Source organism: Pyrus communis, chromosome 2 (assembly GCF_963583255.1).
Source record: "Pyrus communis chromosome 2, drPyrComm1.1, whole genome shotgun sequence".
Classification (NCBI taxonomy): domain Eukaryota; kingdom Viridiplantae; phylum Streptophyta; class Magnoliopsida; order Rosales; family Rosaceae; genus Pyrus; species Pyrus communis.
Window position 1 is genome coordinate 15,203,856 of NC_084804.1, and position 17,932 is coordinate 15,221,787.

At 38.7% G+C, this 17,932-nt stretch overlaps 4 protein-coding genes across 4 annotated transcripts; 2 read left to right on the forward strand and 2 right to left on the reverse strand.

Annotated features, from left to right (window-relative positions):
* The first annotated feature begins 1,031 nt into the window (after positions 1–1,031).
* Positions 1,032–2,868, forward strand: LOC137724842 (exopolygalacturonase-like). The gene is made up of 6 exons (XM_068463514.1): positions 1,032–1,232; positions 1,404–1,544; positions 1,650–1,826; positions 1,909–2,198; positions 2,299–2,527; positions 2,641–2,868. The coding sequence occupies exons 1-6, from the start codon at positions 1,032–1,034 to the stop codon at positions 2,866–2,868; spliced, it is 1,266 nt and encodes a 421-aa protein (XP_068319615.1).
* A 625-nt stretch (positions 2,869–3,493) lies between these two features.
* On the forward strand, positions 3,494–6,639 carry LOC137725355 (damage-control phosphatase At2g17340). The gene is made up of 12 exons (XM_068464012.1): positions 3,494–3,844; positions 3,932–3,997; positions 4,081–4,147; positions 4,282–4,350; positions 4,452–4,592; positions 4,782–4,910; positions 5,057–5,143; positions 5,426–5,500; positions 5,618–5,695; positions 5,799–5,876; positions 6,137–6,199; positions 6,319–6,639. Exons 1-12 carry the CDS (start codon positions 3,675–3,677, stop codon positions 6,400–6,402), a joined length of 1,107 nt encoding a protein of 368 aa, XP_068320113.1. The 5' UTR covers positions 3,494–3,674; the 3' UTR covers positions 6,403–6,639.
* Positions 6,640–6,742: 103 nt separating this feature from the next.
* On the reverse strand, positions 6,743–8,146 carry LOC137725354 (cysteine protease XCP1-like). The gene is made up of 4 exons (XM_068464011.1): positions 7,669–8,146; positions 7,280–7,515; positions 7,054–7,194; positions 6,743–6,967 (listed from the first exon to the last, which is right to left on the reverse strand). The coding sequence occupies exons 1-4, from the start codon at positions 8,132–8,134 to the stop codon at positions 6,752–6,754; spliced, it is 1,059 nt and encodes a 352-aa protein (XP_068320112.1). The 5' UTR covers positions 8,135–8,146; the 3' UTR covers positions 6,743–6,751.
* An 811-nt stretch (positions 8,147–8,957) lies between these two features.
* Positions 8,958–12,639, reverse strand: LOC137726172 (CMP-sialic acid transporter 2-like). Its single transcript, XM_068465052.1, has 14 exons — positions 12,499–12,639; positions 12,317–12,414; positions 12,107–12,218; positions 11,919–11,998; positions 11,659–11,734; positions 11,461–11,561; positions 11,283–11,354; positions 10,895–10,943; positions 10,762–10,803; positions 10,472–10,593; positions 10,237–10,296; positions 10,068–10,116; positions 9,540–9,634; positions 8,958–9,211 (listed from the first exon to the last, which is right to left on the reverse strand). The coding sequence occupies exons 1-14, from the start codon at positions 12,523–12,525 to the stop codon at positions 9,163–9,165; spliced, it is 1,032 nt and encodes a 343-aa protein (XP_068321153.1). The 5' UTR covers positions 12,526–12,639; the 3' UTR covers positions 8,958–9,162.
* Between the last annotated feature and the right edge of the window lie 5,293 nt (positions 12,640–17,932).

Genomic DNA, 17,932 nt, shown 5'->3' on the forward strand with positions numbered 1-17,932 from the left:
GAAATCACTGTCAGCGGTGAAAAGTATCGGTGTCTCAGGTTTACAAAGGCAAAGAAATGAGGCATTTGAAGGGTGGGATAAAAAACAAAGGAAAAAAAAAAAGAAGCGGATAGCCTCGATTACATCTGATCTTCTACTTGCTTAATTTTGCAAACTTCATTATTTGTATGAATGCTCCAATTGTGTATATCCTGGCATCCCATTGCAACAAGTTAGCGTTGTTATGATTGCTTCTTAACCTCAAAACCCCGATCCCCACATCTGATGAGCTGCATGATTGTTTAATTAATTCCTCTATAATTTGTAGTAACATGCTGCAACCTACATTGTTTCCTGATGAAGGTAGTTTAAGACAATCTTGTTAGTTGAACTTTTTTTCATAAACATTGTATCGATCGGTTTTGATCTTGATTGTGTGATTTTGTTTATGCTTAGGGGCCTCGTAGAGTAAACGCGTTTGATGGCTAAGACATGATGAGATTGCTAGTTGTGAAGCGCTATGCTCTAGCTTGTATTTGATGAACGTATATTGTGTCTTACAAGTTTTCTCTATGCGAATCTATAGGACTATATTGGGCTGCAGACGAAAAAAAAACCCCTAGAAAATAAGGAAAAACCAACTAAATCCATAGCATACCCACGTTCCTTGTTCTCCCCGAGATAATTTGCAGGTTGTCCACTTCAGTTTGGTTGTACTGTCTTTTACAAGAGTTGGTGGGTGTTACAGTCGCATGTTAAGGAGAAAGTATAGGGACAAATAACAAGAAGCCACCTAAGCATGGATTGATGGGAAGACAAGCCCATCTTGATTTAAGGTAACCGTTTGATGGGTTAATGGGCCAATCAAACGGTTGACTAGTGATGTAGTGGGAGAGGGAGGGAGTTAACAACAGTTACTCTTCATCCAAAATCCCGCCCTTTTTCAATTACTTCGGAAGTTTTCTCCCACAAAACACTCACACTCACAACTCACAACTGCAAATTAGCATAGTTCGAGTGAAAGAGAAGATCAATTGCTTCGTTCCCAAAAAATGGGCAATTCGAGCCTCGAGTTCTTGGACGTCAGACTGCCCTTTTTGCTGTCCATGTTTTGCATGGCAAGTGGTTTCGGTAGAGGAGTCAAAGCAGACGGAAGAAGCCTCTTGCAGCATCACATCAAGGCTAAGAGCTCTAATCTTTTCAACGTCAAGAGCTTCGGCGCCCGAGCAGACGGCCGAACTGATGACAGCGATGTTCGATCTCAGTTGCTTGACTTGCTTCACATTACCCTCTTTTAACTTTTCACTTTTCTTCGAGACTCGAAAAAACCCTTTTTTACCGAACTTACTAGCTTCACATTTCGGCATTTGGGTTTGTTTGATGTAGACATTGTAGTTTTTAGCTCTACATTTTTGTAATTTCAGGCATTCACAGCGGCATGGAAGGAGGCATGCCACTCCACAGGTAGAGTCCACCTTATAATACCGAAAGGAACTTACACGATAGGCCCTCTGAGATTCTCCGGCCCCTGCGTAAATGTTACGTCTCTGAATTTTCGTGTGAAGGCAAGAAGACTTTTTTTCTATGATTTATGATCCCTATCTGCTACAGACTTTTTATATGATTATTACATTTTTTATGACTGATTTTTAGAGTTGAATTGCTAGCAGGGTTACTTGAAGGCTACAACTGACTTGCGCAAGTATGGATCGGGTGGTGGTTGGATTGAATTCGCGTGGATGAAGGGGCTAACCTTGACCGGAGGCGGAACCTTTGATGGCCGAGGGGCTCACGCCTGGCCTCACAACAAGTGCGTCACCAACTCCAACTGCAAACTTCTTCCAACTGTATGCTCTACCGCTTCCTATCTGTCGTAAATTCTACATCAGTTTTATTTTAGCTAATTCAAAATCATTTTCTCTGTCTCAGAACTTGAAATTTGTGGCACTTAACAAGACAGTTATCCGCGGCTTAACTTCCGTGAACAGCAAGTTCTTTCACATAGCTCTTGTAGAATGTCACAACTTCAAAGGTAGCAGGCTCAAGATTTCAGCGCCGGAAACTAGCCCTAACACAGATGGAATCCACATCGAGCGAAGCTCTAGCGTCTACTTCTCTTCATCGCGCATTGCTACTGGTGATGACTGCATCTCAGTTGGACAAGGAAACTCTCAGGTCACCATAACAAGCATCACTTGTGGACCTGGTCATGGCATCAGGTGCGTACTTTTGAAATTTCTGGTGTCTTTGTTTGTGTAACGAAAAATTTATGGTACAATGCTAACTTTAACTAATTATATTTTTGCATCACAATTTTAGTGTGGGAAGTCTAGGAAAATATCCGGACGAAAGAGATGTCAGCGGACTCGTAGTGAAGGACTGCACCATGACAGGCACCACCAATGGAATTAGGATCAAGACATGGGCTAACTCTCCAGGAAGCAGTGCTGCCACGAATATGACATTCGAAAACATTGTCATGAACAACGTGACTAATCCGATCATAATCGATCAGTCCTATTGTCCATTCACCGCTTGCACTTCCAAGGTAACCAAATTGCATGAGAGAAACTTCCATGAAACATGCTGCATACCTCTTTCCTTTATTTCTACTTTTGAGTTTTTCAGTTCGAATAAGATGCCATCGTGTAAAAACTGCAGGCACCATCTAGAGTGAAGCTGAGTGACATATACTTCAAGAACATAAGAGGAACTTCGTCGTCGGAGATGGCGGTGTTACTTGAATGCAGCAAAGGGATTCCATGCCAGAATATTTTCCTTGAAGATGTTCACTTGGATTTGTCATCTGGAGAGAAACTAGCCACTTCAAGTTGCAGTAATGTTAAAGCTAAATTTATTGGCACCCAAATCCCACCACCTTGTATTTAATAAGTTGCTTCTTACTTGTTATGGGTGGATTGAGTAATTTTAATGGTTTCCACTTAAAATTTGATGTTTGGACTTCAATTATGTTTCACAAGCACTGCAATTCCACGAAGATTTTAGAGTTTTTCTTTCATTGATGACTAATTAGAAGTTCTCCTTAATGTTGTTTTTATCACATTACTTTTGTTTTCCGTCGAAAAACGTCACAGATTGGTCATTATATGTTATTTGTAAATTTTTTTTAATGTTATTGATTATTTTTACTTTTCATAATGAGCACTAAATAAATTAGATATAGACGATTTGGTTGATTTAAACGACCTTCAAACAAGTCAAATCAAGCCATCTTAGTTGCAACTTGTATCGTACTCCGTTTGAAATTATACTTTATCAATATAAAATCGAACAAAATGGCTCCAATCAATTTGATTCCGATTGTTTGAATGAACAAATAACTATATAAATAAACAAATAGACACAGATGAGTGATTTTCACATTCTTTTCTCTCTGTGCATGCACAATTATTTGTAACATTTAAACTGAAAACATCAAAATAAAAATGCATAGAGAAATAAATAAACAATGATGCGGCGGAGAAGAAAAATGAGAACGGAGAAGAAAAATGAGAACGAAAATCATATTCCGAAAAAGAAATTAAAGAGGAAAGAACAGAAGATTCGCTTATAAAATCCTCGTGTGTTATTTTCATTGGGCTCTTATACACGCATTGTCGGGTTTTGTCCCGTTGCCGAGTGCATAAAAAGGGACTCCGATTATTGCAAGAAGTGGAAATTCGAGAGAGAAGAAGATGGAGAGCGCATCAGAAATGGTGGCATTTCCACTGCTGACGACGCCGATCGAATCCAACTACAGAGCCTGCACCATCCCCTACAGATTTCCCTCCGACAACCCCCGCAAGCCCACGCCGACTGAGCTCTCCTGGATCGACCTCTTCTACAACTCCACCCCCTCCTTCAAGTAATCATCCTCATCCTCTCCCTAACCTCCATCATAAACCTTATTTTCTTCGGTTTTTCGTTAATGGGTTTGATTGGTTTTCGGCAGGAAACGAGCTGAGTCCGACGCTTCGGTTCCCGACGCTCCGGCCAGAGCTGAGAAATTTGCTCAAAGGTACATACTTTACTGATTCTTTTGCGATGAGTGAATTGGGTTTTCCGAAATGCCTGCAATCTGTTTGTGTTTTTGCCTGAAAGGTACACTGAGATACTGGAGGACTTGAAGAAGGATCCTGAGAGTCACGGCGGCCCGCCGGATTGCATTGTAAGCTCGAAATTTTGATTTGAGTTGATTTTTCACGTTCTATTATGTTGTAGTCCTGATTTATTGCGGCATCGTTTTCTTAGCATTGAAGTTTCTTTCTCTTTTTTTTTTTCTGCTTTGTTTGGGAAATCCAGCTTCTTTGCAGACTTCGGGAGCAAGTTCTTAGGGAGTTGGGATTCCAAGATATATTCAAGAAAGTCAAGGTGGGTGCTTCTTAACTGTTATTGGACGCTTTATTAGTCCATTCATGTAGATAATTGATTGACTTGGAGTTCGGAATTGCGATCATGATTGAACTCTTCAGGATGAAGAGAATGCCAAGGCAATATCCCTGTTTGAGAATGTAGTGGATCTTAATGATGCTATTGAAGATGAAGTTAAGCGGGTAGAGAATCTGATTAGAGGAATATTTGCCGGAAATATTTTTGATCTTGGTTCTGCACAGGTACGTGATTTTTTGTTGTAGAACTAGTAAAAATTGTATACCCATCTACTTCGATTTGGTGGCATCAAACTGATTCTAAGGATTTGCATGATAAATTGGATTTTGTAACACAACTTCCTGTTATTAAAGCGATACTTCGTATGTCATTGAAAACTACTTGACAGTTACCCTTTATTTATGTTCTTGAAGCTTGCAGAAGTTTTCTCAAAGGATGGTATGTCCTTTTTAGCTAGTTGTCAAAACCTTGTCCCTCGACCTTGGGTTATCGATGACTTGGATGCTTTCAAATTAAAATGGACCAAGAAATCTTGGAAAAGGGCAAGTTCCATTTCTAAATTGTAATAACTATCTCTGTAAGAATTTATGCCGTTGTAGGTTCTTCTTGTTCCCCACTTAGTGGGAAGGCTTTGTTGTTGTTGTAGATTATTCTTGTTGATTAACCACTTATCTCTTTGTCTTCACAGGCTGTTATTTTTGTAGACAATTCTGGTGCTGATATTATTTTGGGTATTTTGCCATTTGCCAGAGAGTTACTCCGGCGTGGGACACAGGTTTGCTGTCAAATCTTGTTTCATTTGTTCAATGCATCTGGTTCTTATGGTACAAACCCCAGAAGTTCTTCTAGTATTCCTTCTTTTTCTAAGAACATTATATGTATTCTTTTGCATGTGTTTGTAAAGTTGGTTCTCCCCGCCAAATAATAAAAGGCATGAAATATATAATGAGTGCTGATGCTTTTCCTTTTCCACAAATTTAAAATTGCTTTCATTACCACTCTTTAAATGAGTTGCCTTGGTGAGCCTATTTTCACATGATTACCTCTTTTTGTGCAGGTTGTGTTGGCAGCTAATGACTTGCCTTCTATCAATGACGTAACTTACACTGAACTGATTGAGATTATATCAAAGGTAACAGAAAATTTTAGAATATTGTTTACTTTAAGTTCTTGGTTTTCACATCATCTTTTCGAAAATGAAAAATCATGGTTGACACTTGAAACTGATAGTATAAGTGGCATTTACCAGTTGAAGGACAAAAACGGACAGCTCAAGGGTGTTGATACTTCAAAGCTTTTGATTGCTAATTCAGGCAATGATTTGCCGGTAATGGGGTTGAAGTTCTCATTTTGTCGTCATATTAAACTTGGAGTCCATTGTTGTTATAGTTGTATAACATTAGCCTCTTTGGCTTCTCAATTCCTCGTAGGTTATTGATCTTTCAAGAGTGTCACAAGAGCTTGCCCACCTGGCAAGTGATGCAGACCTAGTTATTTTGGAAGGAATGGTAAAAATCTAAAAACCTTCTTGGATTATTTCTGTCATTGGCTCTTAATTGAAATGTTGAACTGACTACTTAATGTCGAAGAAGAAGTCATTTATGATGTATAATTGGAAGTGAAAGTGTATGAATACCGTATAAATTGGCATAAATGGTTGCTAAGAATGGTATATTGTGAGAGAGTTCTATAAGATTTGTTGAATATTTTGAGATGATGCAGTCTTGACTCTTCATTGTTTTAACATAACATAAATTGCTTTTGACAGGGTCGTGGGATAGAGACAAATCTTTATGCCCAATTTAAGTGTGATTCCCTTAAGATTGGGATGGTAATGCTTCAACTCCAATTGTTGCTTGCTTCTAATGACACTTCAGTTAATGAGCATTTCTTTTTGCGGTATACTAATCGTGTGCAACTTCTGTTTGCTTCTCCTCTTCTTCATTCCAGGTGAAACATCCAGAGGTTGCCCAGTTTCTAGGAGGAAGGCTCTATGATTGCGTCTTCAAATACAACGAAGTTTTGTTGAGTTGATTATGTGGATTGTTGAGTAGATGAAGTATTAGGTCTTAGCTATTGCAAGAGCTTATATGTTTGAACTTCAAATGTCATCCCTCCTGATGAATAACCGTAGTGACTATTAGGCGTGGTTACGATTATTATCCCATACACGGTTATGTTTTCAGGTGAAATTTGTGCATCTCTGCACATATTCAACCTATATCTGTACTGTAGTTTTGATATGAAATAAGAAATTTCTTTTCTTAATCAGCTGACCTGATAACATTGTGTTTAATTTGATACATGAAAGAGTGAAAAATACATGATAGAAGTGCTTTTACTATAAAAGCTTTTGGTCGCCAGGGACATCCAAATCAACAGATCATTTCTTTTTGGTAGGATATGAAGCCATCTTGTTAATGCCACAGATTCCTTCTGGTTTCCCTGTGCTCCTCTTCATCCTTATGTATCCCTTTTCTCCCCACTTTGGCCCCCATGAGTTCTTCACAATGATGTAATCTAACCCATTCTGAGTTCCATATCCGACGGCTGCTACACCGTGGTCTAGTTCAGTTCCACAACGCCCGTTGAAGACACCCTGCACAACCAACAATCCGTCCCATGATTAGTAAATAATTAATGTGTTGTAGGCATTGATTAAATTGTGTATGAACATTAGCCCACCCCGCTATAGAACTGGAAATCTCTGCTGGAGGCCTCAATGGCTACGCTGAGAGGCTGGTTTGCGAGTGCCTTGAGGAGAGCCTGCTCGTTGTTTTCTGGCACGTCATGGTAACCGGAGATAGTCACTAGGTCCGAGTCTGCCTGAGGATAACAAAATCAAATGTAAGATTAAGAACAGCAATGATCCGCTGACAGCTAAATTTTGATCTGAAAATATATGTTTTACCTTCTTTTCCGCACAAGTTCCTTCATCCATAATGTAGGGGTAATCATCCTCCTTGTGGAGGCCACCGTTGGAGATTATGAACTCGAATGCATAATCCATCAAGCCTCCACTGCAGCCATTGTTGAATGATTTGTCACAATCTATCAGCTGCTGCTCAGACAGAGATGTTAGTCTTCCTGTGACTATCTGGTTTATGCCCTCAACTGCAGCAACAGTGGAAAATGCCCAACAGCTACCTGCATTTTTACCATCATAACTCATTTTTTAGAGAGAGAGAGAGGGTAATTTGCACTCTACATCGACTGCTACTGATGAGCTAATCTCGCCTAAGCCTCTTATGCTCATATAAAAAAGAAGAGAGAGAGAGAGAGAGAGAGAGATTCACATACCACATGAACCTTGGTTCTTGATGGAGGTTACTGCTCCTTTCTTTCGCCAGTCCACAGATTGGGGCAATGCCACTACATCAAAATTGTGGTAACTGAAATCTCCAGTGGACTCTCTCCTTCTGGGGAACTCAGCCTTGAGACCCAAGTACTTGCTCTTGAACTCCTCATGGCTCAAGTCAGCAAACTCATTCACAGCAAGCCAGTAGCTATCAACATCGAGTTTCTTATTCCTCTCATCAATGTGCTTCACGTTATCTCTGAAAATCTCAAACCTATGCAGCTTCTCCTCCATGCTCTCATAAATCTTTCCGTGCTTCGATATCCACTTCTCAAAGAGCATGATGAACTTGTCCATGCAGGTCAGGTCCTCGGGAGAATATCCCACGATCGAGAACTCGTGAGCAAGAGCAGAACCGAGAAAGAGAGGCACAAGGAAGGCAAGAAGCGAAATCTTCGAAAAAGCCATTTTTCGGGAGGGGAGAATGAGAGAGGTAAAGAGAGGAAGAGATGAATGGATGAATGTGAAGGAGGGAGGGGAGGGAGTGGATTTATGTAGTGTTCGATATTGTGATGAGGTTGCTTTCGAATGAAGAGGTTGGAGTTTTTTTCTACGAACACCGAGTCTTTACGGTTGGTTCTTTTGGGCAGGCTTTTGTCCCAAGCATGCTCATTTGTTTAAGCATAAGCCTTCAAGGAAATATGATTTCACTTACATGGGTGAGAGTTGCTTGCTAGGCGCCCTTGGTCTCTAAACAAAGCTACGATCTACATCCATTTCTCATGGTCCCCGTTTTTACTCGATTTGCGATAGTGCCCATACAATGGTTAATATTAAGAGAAACACTTTGATAATCAAACTAAAGATAAAAATAAAAAATAAAAAAATAAAAAAAAAAAATTCCTCACTTACTAACAGTTAATGTTAGGCGAAATAACAATTGAGTTAAGTCCAGCGCTCGTAAATGTTACAAGCTTTTTTTCCCAATTGTTTTTTTGTCAATTATTTTCTGAAGTGGTTGGAATTATACACCATTTTTTACTGTTGTCCAAGATCAAACTTGAAGCTTTAGACTCTTGTTGAATCCTTGACGTTTAGTCATGAGGATCTCTCACCTTGTGAAGAATGAGTGAGGAGGAGGTTGTTCTATGTCACAATTTGCAAGTTGGTAACTGTCCAATTCTTTATTTTTCAATTTTGATAATTACCTTTTTTTTCAAGTTGGTTACAACAGCAGCAATTACAACGAAAGGCAAATATCGATCCATGAAATTCTACAAGAAATTTGAAGTATCGAAAACTAGAACCTTGAACTCACTAATATTGAACGAATTGAACACAAATTACAGGAGACGAGTATGTTCCTTGTCAACCTAATCTGAATTTTGAGTAAGTATTCAAGACAATTTGAATAGAGCAAAGACAAGAATATCTGAGTAACATAATCCGTTACACTGACTCTAGAACTAGGCAGAGATGGCGAAATGAGGTCGTCATTACCTAACCTTCCCAATTGAATGCAGATAAACCGCAACCGAGACAACGCTGGAAACAAGAAAAAAGCATATATCAACTATTGTATTTCTCAGGATGGCAAAATTGACGTTTGCCTTACTTTTATTGTGAAAAATGGAAACAATTAGATGAGTGATGGTTTAGAAAATATCAATTAGACTACAAACACCTACAGTCTACTCATTTTAGACCAAATTGTCAAAAATATATTTTGACGAGTTGATAATGGCCAAGCCACTCCCAACCCAATGCATATATTGTGTCACATGATGACAGAATTGAATGGGTCTCTATGACTCAACTAATTGACGATAAAAGTATAGAACGTAGATGATTCGTGTGAGCTGAGGAAACTTACGTTGAGCCGAGGAAAAAGGCGAGGGATAGGTGAAAGCCAAATAGAAACACAGAAACAACTGCTGTAAGAAGCATTGCCACTGAAGTAGAATACACCTGCATAAAGTAGCTAAATTAAGATCGGAATTTCGTACAATGCCACGAAATGTTCAAGGTGCAATTCCAACAAATATCTAATAATTTTAAAACCCAACATACGTAAAATGCATATTAACAATTGACGATGCACAAGTAGGAAACGTTCAAGGTCCAATTCCAACAAATGTAAATAATTTTTAAACCCAATACAGTGAAATGCATATTAACACATGAAGATGCACAAGTAGGCCATTACAAAAATTTAAAAGACAGCAGTCCCTAAAACCCCTCCACTTCCCGTTATTTCACTTTTTCACATAAGTAAATCAAATTAAATGAAATAATTTTGTAATAGTATGCCTAGGGATAATTGTAGTACATTATAAAGAAGTATGAAAAAGTACTTTAGTGAATGCTTCCTCAAAATCAAAGTTGTAATTCCATGTCTTACCTTCACAATATTATCAGCATACTTCATAACCATAGACACAGCAATACCACTGCAAAGGAAACAAATATAAGCAATCAAATAGAAGCACGTAGGGAAAATGAGAGGGAATATGCATAACAAGCAAAAAGCTACTGATAAACTGATAAGCCAAAGAGGATACATAATGTACCTGAGTGCATGGTTGAAAATCATGAGAACTGTAATAAAAGAGTATCCGTGGAAGAATCCCCTGAATTTAGAAGAACAACTGATAAATATAATAATCCAGGTATAATTTTTAAAAACCGATAGGCAGAAACACATTTTCAAAGGCAGGAACTTTTAGCAATGAAGACAAAAATAACTGGTAGCAATGGACCCAACAAAAGAGAATAATCATAAATGGAAAAAAAAGATTAAATTACTTGTTCATCACTGCATCAAAATCTTGAACCACTATAGCAACAGCATTGAAGGCCATTCCAAAGACGTACATCCAGAAGTTCTGCACATTTATATTCCTTGCAGGACGCTTTTTCATTATGGCCTACCAATATTATACGAAATATTTAGTCAACCAGAGTGTTCTAAAAGCCATTAGCGACAAATCTAAACCCAAATTTTGATAAAGTTGAGTATGCTGGGTAAACTATTTGCACATTATGTGATGCTTTAAGCATGAAGCGGAGAACAAGCTGTTTGCTTAAAAAGTCACCTCAGTGTATACTCCTGCAAAACCACTTAAAAGTGCCATCACCTGTTACGAAAACAAACATGGCAAGCTTTAAAGGGGGGAAAATATAAAATAAACAAATCAGATTAAGACTCTCAAAATGTTAAGAACTCACAATGGCCATCACCCAGCCTTGGAATGGAGTTTGGAGAACACTGTCCGATCTGCAAACAGAATTCCATTTTAACAAACGTATTGAGCTAACTCAAGCAGAAACTTATATAAAATAACAATTAAAAAGAGGCGAACAGAGTCCTGTACACTCTGAGTTCAAACATAAGGAATCACAATATCGGCAGACGAGTTAACTTTTTAACCTAGAGGAAATATGCGGGAAATTAATGACTTGAGTTCCTCCAGGAATTTAATAAAGTTAACTTGGTATCATCGACATGGGGTGCACCATGGATCAATCACGCAATAACAGCAGTCTGATGAGAGACAAACTCGGCATAAATTCAATCAGACACTGAATAGAAAAATATGGTAGTGAACACACTTACTTTGGGTTTAGTTGTGCTGTAGTGCACCCTGCACATAGTATAATGAAAGCGGCCCATTGGATCTCACTTAACCTGCAGTAAATACAGGTAGAAACAAAAGTTCATAAGAACTGTACCTTCAGCCAACAGTATACAGCAGCACACAAATAGGCAGCTTAGCTTCGTCATATTTACTTACTTTCTCTTGAGTATGATTCTGTACAAAATTCCAGTGCTGATGATGTTGAAATTCTTCAGTATTTGATAACCCGGAGCATCCACATATGCAAAGATATAATACTGCCACATACAAATGAGCACTAGATGCAATCACACATCAGAAAGTAAAAAGATGTAATTTACTGAAGCAAACAGAAAACATACAACAGCAACCAACCTGAAGCAGATTCTTGACTAGGTAAAGAAATGCCGGAATGGGATATACAATAACTTCATCCAGTTTTGCACTCAACCTAATTCAAAGGCAGAATACAATCATGTAACTTGGGGTTTAAATCTCTTCACGTCGCCTAGCATATAGTCAATCCTCAAACCCAAAACATTATACAACGAACAGAATCAAGTTCTCCCATAACATTACTATACTTCAGCAACAATGAACAACTTTCAAACCCACAAAAAGTTGCAATGCAAAACCTGTTATCTTCAGTAACACCCTCATTCCTCCAGATTCGTGCCAAAGCAGCGAGCGATATTGCACACTTCAAAGCCTCCACCTAATTCCCAAAACACAACACATTTCAAGTCACGTGAAAACCAACATTACAAGTCATAAATTTCTGAATTTTAATCCATAATGTAGCTTCATCAGCCTCACTACTCACCGAGAAATTTGCAGTGGTGACACTATACTCATACTTGCCGGCCCGCTTCGACCACACAATCAATATTGCTTGTGAACTGGTCAAAACGGTCAAAGCTATAGTAACAGCCGACCTATTCCAATCAACCCAAAACCATTAATCAAGTTAAATTAAATTAAAAAAATACCAAATTTCAATCAATTGGAACAAAATAGCAAAAGTTGGGCATACTTCAGCTTCCACTTGGAGAGCTCCACTGGGCTGATGGCAGGAATTGGCTTGCCCCGCAAGCTTTCGAGGTCTCCGGGGGCTGAAGATTCGTCTTGATCCTGCAATTAGATCAGATGGGTATTGAAAACGGGTGAAAATTTGAGGATTGTATGAAGAAATCTGGTAATTCTTATGGGAAATACCTGATCTTTGAGCTTCCTGTACTCCATTGTCACGCTCTGTTGATATTCTTTGTGTAAATTTTGGTGCTTTCAGATACCTAGAGCCATTGGAGGATACTGGGCTCTGAGAATATGGTACCACAGAGTGAGCTACAAACAAGAAGAAAACCGACCGGGACGACGTCGTTGTCGCATGCTCTTTCCTCTTTGGTCTGAACTCGCTAATGGGCCTTGTTTTCTTCTGGTCTGCTATTACTCGGCCATGCTAAAATCCATATTCTGATAGGGCAAATGAATGACCTAAGCCCAATAAGAAAACTTCACACTCCTGTTTATTTCTGTAATTCCCGTTGATTAATTAAAATTCATAAATAAATAAGAATGTGTAACAGGTAAAATTTGTGTATGCAAATCGCCTATCTTTATCTAAGGAGGCTTCTATATGCATTCAAACATCATCTAATGTTTAGGATTGACTGGAATATGACAACTTACTAAGGCTTTGTTTGATATAAGGATTTCATTGGATTGGATTGAATTAGATTACATAACCCTCTAAATTCATGGTATATTGAAGTTAGAATATAATAATTTTTCATTCATAGTGGATTAGAAGAGGATCGGAAAAGAAACTTTTCCCTTCTCATCCTATAATTCTGGAAGGATGATTAGAATTTGTAAGTTTTCTTTTTGAGCAATTCATCTCCTACATCTAAGTTGGTCTAATTTTTTCATTTCTTCGTTAAACATAACTTGAAAATAGTGCTTTTCCATTACAATCCAATTCTTCATATACCAAGGGATGAATGATAAAATGGATGCCCACGTGAATATTGCATCCAAGAGAAAAATGGACTCTCGAGAAAGAAAATTTTATCCCTCACAATCCTTCCATATTTTTTTAGGGAGAAATGCTAAGAAGACTTTCTCAAATGTGAGATTTTGCATGGACTCTACGCCATCTCATGTTTTTGGCACAATTTTAGTGCCAACATTATAAAACATTGTGTCAAAAAATATAAGGTGGCGAAGAGTCTATGGAGAGTCCTATTTTGAGAGTCTCCTAACATTTCTTTTTTTAGGATAATGCAACTTGTTCCCTACATAGGTGAATGCACATATTCCATCACTCCCGCATGATGTAGTTCTATCATATTAACTTTATGCCACTCAGTACTATGATTTGGTGGTATTTCTATTCCCTCTTCACTTGGAAGTGAGAGATTTTAGATTTGAATCTCGTGGATGACGAATTCGATACCAAATTAGATCGCCCATTGTGTGGTTTAGCCGAATTCCCCCTCCCCTTAATGTAAAAATATCGATGTATTAAAAAAAAATTTAGAATCAGAACCGTTTATTTCATAAATCTCCATTTGAATATAAAAAATCATCTGAATCAAAGATCGTTTATGTAATAACCCGTCCCCAATTTTATGGTTTACATAATTTTGAATGTGTGAATTTACGAAAATGCCCTCCAAGGTGAAAATGTTGACTTTTGTTTACCGTCTTGTCGTGTCATGTGAGATTCGTTTCCTTGGTGTATCCTTGTAGTACTCATCACTACGAACATGTAGGAGCAAGCGGAATTGAATTTGGAGCTAAAGCATGGATTTTACGGAATCCAATTCATTAGGGGTATTTTGGTAATTTTGCGTTTTGCGGGATATTTTTGCATTTTGTCTTTTCTTCCCTTGGTTGGTGATCTCATGGGGCTCACCCTTTGCGTTTTTTGGTTCCCCGGTTCTCTCCCTCTTTCTCTTTTTCCATCTCTTTTCTCTCATTTCTCTCATCGGGTGAAGTTTCTCTCTCCCTTTATAACTTTCTTTCTTCTTATCTCTCCCTTTCGCATATGCACTCTCACATCCTCTCCTCTTTGAGGTATGGACATACACACATAAACAACAATGACACCACCATTACTAGACCCCTCCCATGTTAAACCGAGGAGCTGACATCACCCCCTCCAACGGTGAACTGTGGCCGCCACTGTTCACATTTCCTCCCCGACGGATTTCGACGATTTCTCGCCTTTTTTCTCCTAAGGTAAGTCTTGAAAACTACTTAGATCTTTCTAGATTGTATTTATGAGTGAGATTAGGACGTTTTTGGTTTGATTTGATGACTCATGGACACAGAAACCTAGGGGGAAAACCTTCCTCAGTTTTCCGGCAAATAAACCTACTTTTGTATGAGTTTTTTGGCCAACTCTGGCCACCTCTCGGCCTCTTTTTCGTACAGATCTATTCTCCTCATTCCCAGCTTTATTTCCATAGGTAGAACATCGAATTTAGTGGAGAAATGAGCTCGAACGGAGCTCTGGAAATGTTGCCCAGAAACTAGCCAACCCCAAGCTTCGCGAGGAAGGCGAGTACACTTACTTGTGGGCGCGTAAGGCTGCGCATGGGCTGCAATGCTTGGCGCGTGGAGCACACGTGCCTCCACATGAGGTACAATGCTTCGTCGTCCACAACGGCGCCAACTACTTTTCAGGCAACCCATCTCTGCGCGTGGCCACCCGGGTCGCCGCCCCGTGGCCCTGCATAGGGAAACCTAATGTCCCTCCTTAGGTACGTGCTGAATCTGAATCCGCTGTCCGTTTTCCCAAATTCGATCGTTTTAGTAGAGTTTTATTAATTGGTCTCTATTTGTGGTTAGGTGCGTCAGTTGGAAGTGACCCCGTCCTCCTTAGTTCGAGTATTTGTGAGTGGACCCCTTCTCAAATTGTTTTTTTTTTTTATTTTATAAAATATTAGGCTTGCATTCACGAAAAGCATGATTTCATGATTTTACGTTTTATGCATTATTTATGATTTATCGAATTATGTTTTACGAAATGTTATGAATTATTGGATTTACGTGTGTGATATATTACGGATTTACGAATATGATTTATCTATGGTTTATGAATTGATGCTTTGAGCATTTGAGCTCCGGTGATTTGATATGAGATTTTGAGATACGTTTTCTAGGCTTATCTAGTGGGTTATCATACAACACATACACACAACACGAGTATGTAGATGTATATGACCATAGGACACAGTTGAGGATATTTATGACATACTCCCAGCTTCACTGGTGAAACTAGTGTCGAACAGCTTCACTAGCCACGGCTAGTGTCGGTGTGTTATGTTATGTATATGTTTCTTCTTTGGCATAATCCAGAGTCGTACAGCTTTACCTTTGGGTGATGGACCTACCACGTAGGGGTGGGCACTTGGAATCAAAAACTGAAACTGAAACCAAAACATGAATCGAATCGGACCGCACTAAACGGTTTGGTTTTGCGATTTTGAAACGGTTGCGGTTTCGAAACCGAACTGCGGCAAAGAAAACGGTTTGGTTTCGGTTTTGGGTTTTCAAAACCACATCGAAACTGAAACCGCGTCATATATTCAGGTTGATATTTCTGGTGGAATTTGTAGATAGCAGCAGCGTCTGGTATCGAAGGCCATTCAATCCCAATACAAGTTTGATTGGACAAGGCTCATGAAATGCAAAGAAAAATCAATTGTCTTGTGTTACGTGTTGATTCTTGGATGCAGCAGGTTCTTGGAACTATACTTTGAAAAGATCATGTTCGAAAGTCCTCGGGATGACATTGGAAGGGTTCTAATTCCTAGTGTGCAGTATGAGTACACCAAAACCAAACAAGTAAGCAGTTTGTGCCAAAAAAAAAAGATTGCTCATCGCAAGACCAACGTATACCCAAGTCCGTTTTCTTATGACATGAGTTTTGATATGTCAGCTAAGAATTCTAAACGAAATGCTGTGTGGGGTAGTTCTGTCTCGATTTCAATACCAGACAATTTCAATACCAGACGTTGATGCAGGTTCATTAATTAATATATGAGGAAAATAAGACCGTCTTATGCGTAAATAAATGTATATTTTAAATTGTACATTTTTTTTCTCAAAAATCAAACCGAAACCATTTGAAACTGCACCGAACCGAACCAAACGGTTTGGTTTCATTTCAATTGTGGCTTCAAAATCGCACCGAACTGCACCGCAAAAAGTTTCAGTTTTGGTTGCGGTTTCACTCGAAACCGCACCGCGCCCACCCCTACTACCACATTTCTTCACTGGAGTAACCCAGTGTCGTACAGCTTCACCTTCAGGTGATGGTTATACCTCCGGCCGACTATATTACCATTTTGAGCATTGTTTCACACGTACACGATTGACGAATGTTTTTCATGGCATGCTAGAGTTTTCAGAAAGCCTACTATATAGTATTATATGCGTTTTCAAAATAGGGAGTTAGTATGTTCAGAAAGAAAATGGTTTTCTTATTATTAGTATTATTATTATAAACTTTGGTCGACTCACCTTTTGTTTTGCGTCCCCTTAAGGATTTAGAATCGAGGAGTATGATTCCGGCGTCAAGGCACTTTTGCATAGGTATCTTCGAGTCTCCTTAGTGTAGGACTCATTCCTTTATTCGTACATTTTTTTTATTGTAATTTTTTCACATTATTCTTGATTATTTGTAAGATCTGAACACGCTTCTGCATTTGCGTATTTGTTTATATTTGCATATTTTATTTACTTTCATTTACTGATACCACTTGAATGCATGTTAAAATGGCTTCGTCACCCTCGGGTGTCGGCCAGCACATGCCCATCCTGATATTTGGGATATCAATGTCGGGGCGTGTCAGTTTATTCATCCAAATGCATTAAATAAATGGACGACTTATCATAAATATATTACTTGGTATTCACATTGTCGATTTGTTCTATAAATTTGAATTACTAAATGATCTCTAATTCCAATGAAACTTTTAAGGATGATCTTCAAACGAAGATTAATAGATGGAACGGTTTTGATTATAAAGTTATACGATGAAGATACATTCTCAAAGGTGCAATATGTGCATTCCTCCAGTGAGGGAAACAAGCATTATCTATTTTTTTTGTTCAACTTTCATTCACTCTATTTATTTATCATATCCAAACCAATCCTAAACACGCCTAATTGATTCGATCAATAAACACAACATTCATCGAGTCCTCGATTACTCGACCTCGACTTGACCGGATGCCATCCTAGTATCTTAAGATGGCAGGCCATGGCTCCTTCGGCATATCATTAAGATGGCAGGCCATGGCTCCTTCGCTCCTTCGGCATATCATTAAGATGGCAGGCCACGGCTCCTTCGGCATATCACGACTGACTTTTTCTTTCTTTAACTATGTACGTACCTACAACAAGAGGTTCAAGGAGTTGAATGAAAGTTTTTGTATTTTTCTGTTTTTGAATGCTGAGTGTAGTGGGTAATACTTTGTGCATCTAAAAGTGAGAAACGTTGTATAATGATTTAAACTGTCAATTTTCTAGAAGGTAAACGATTTCAATCATTATGCAACATTGTATGACGAAATAAGAGCCGAAAAGGTAAATGGCATCCCCTTTAAAAGTCCCATTTATTTTAGTATACTCTAC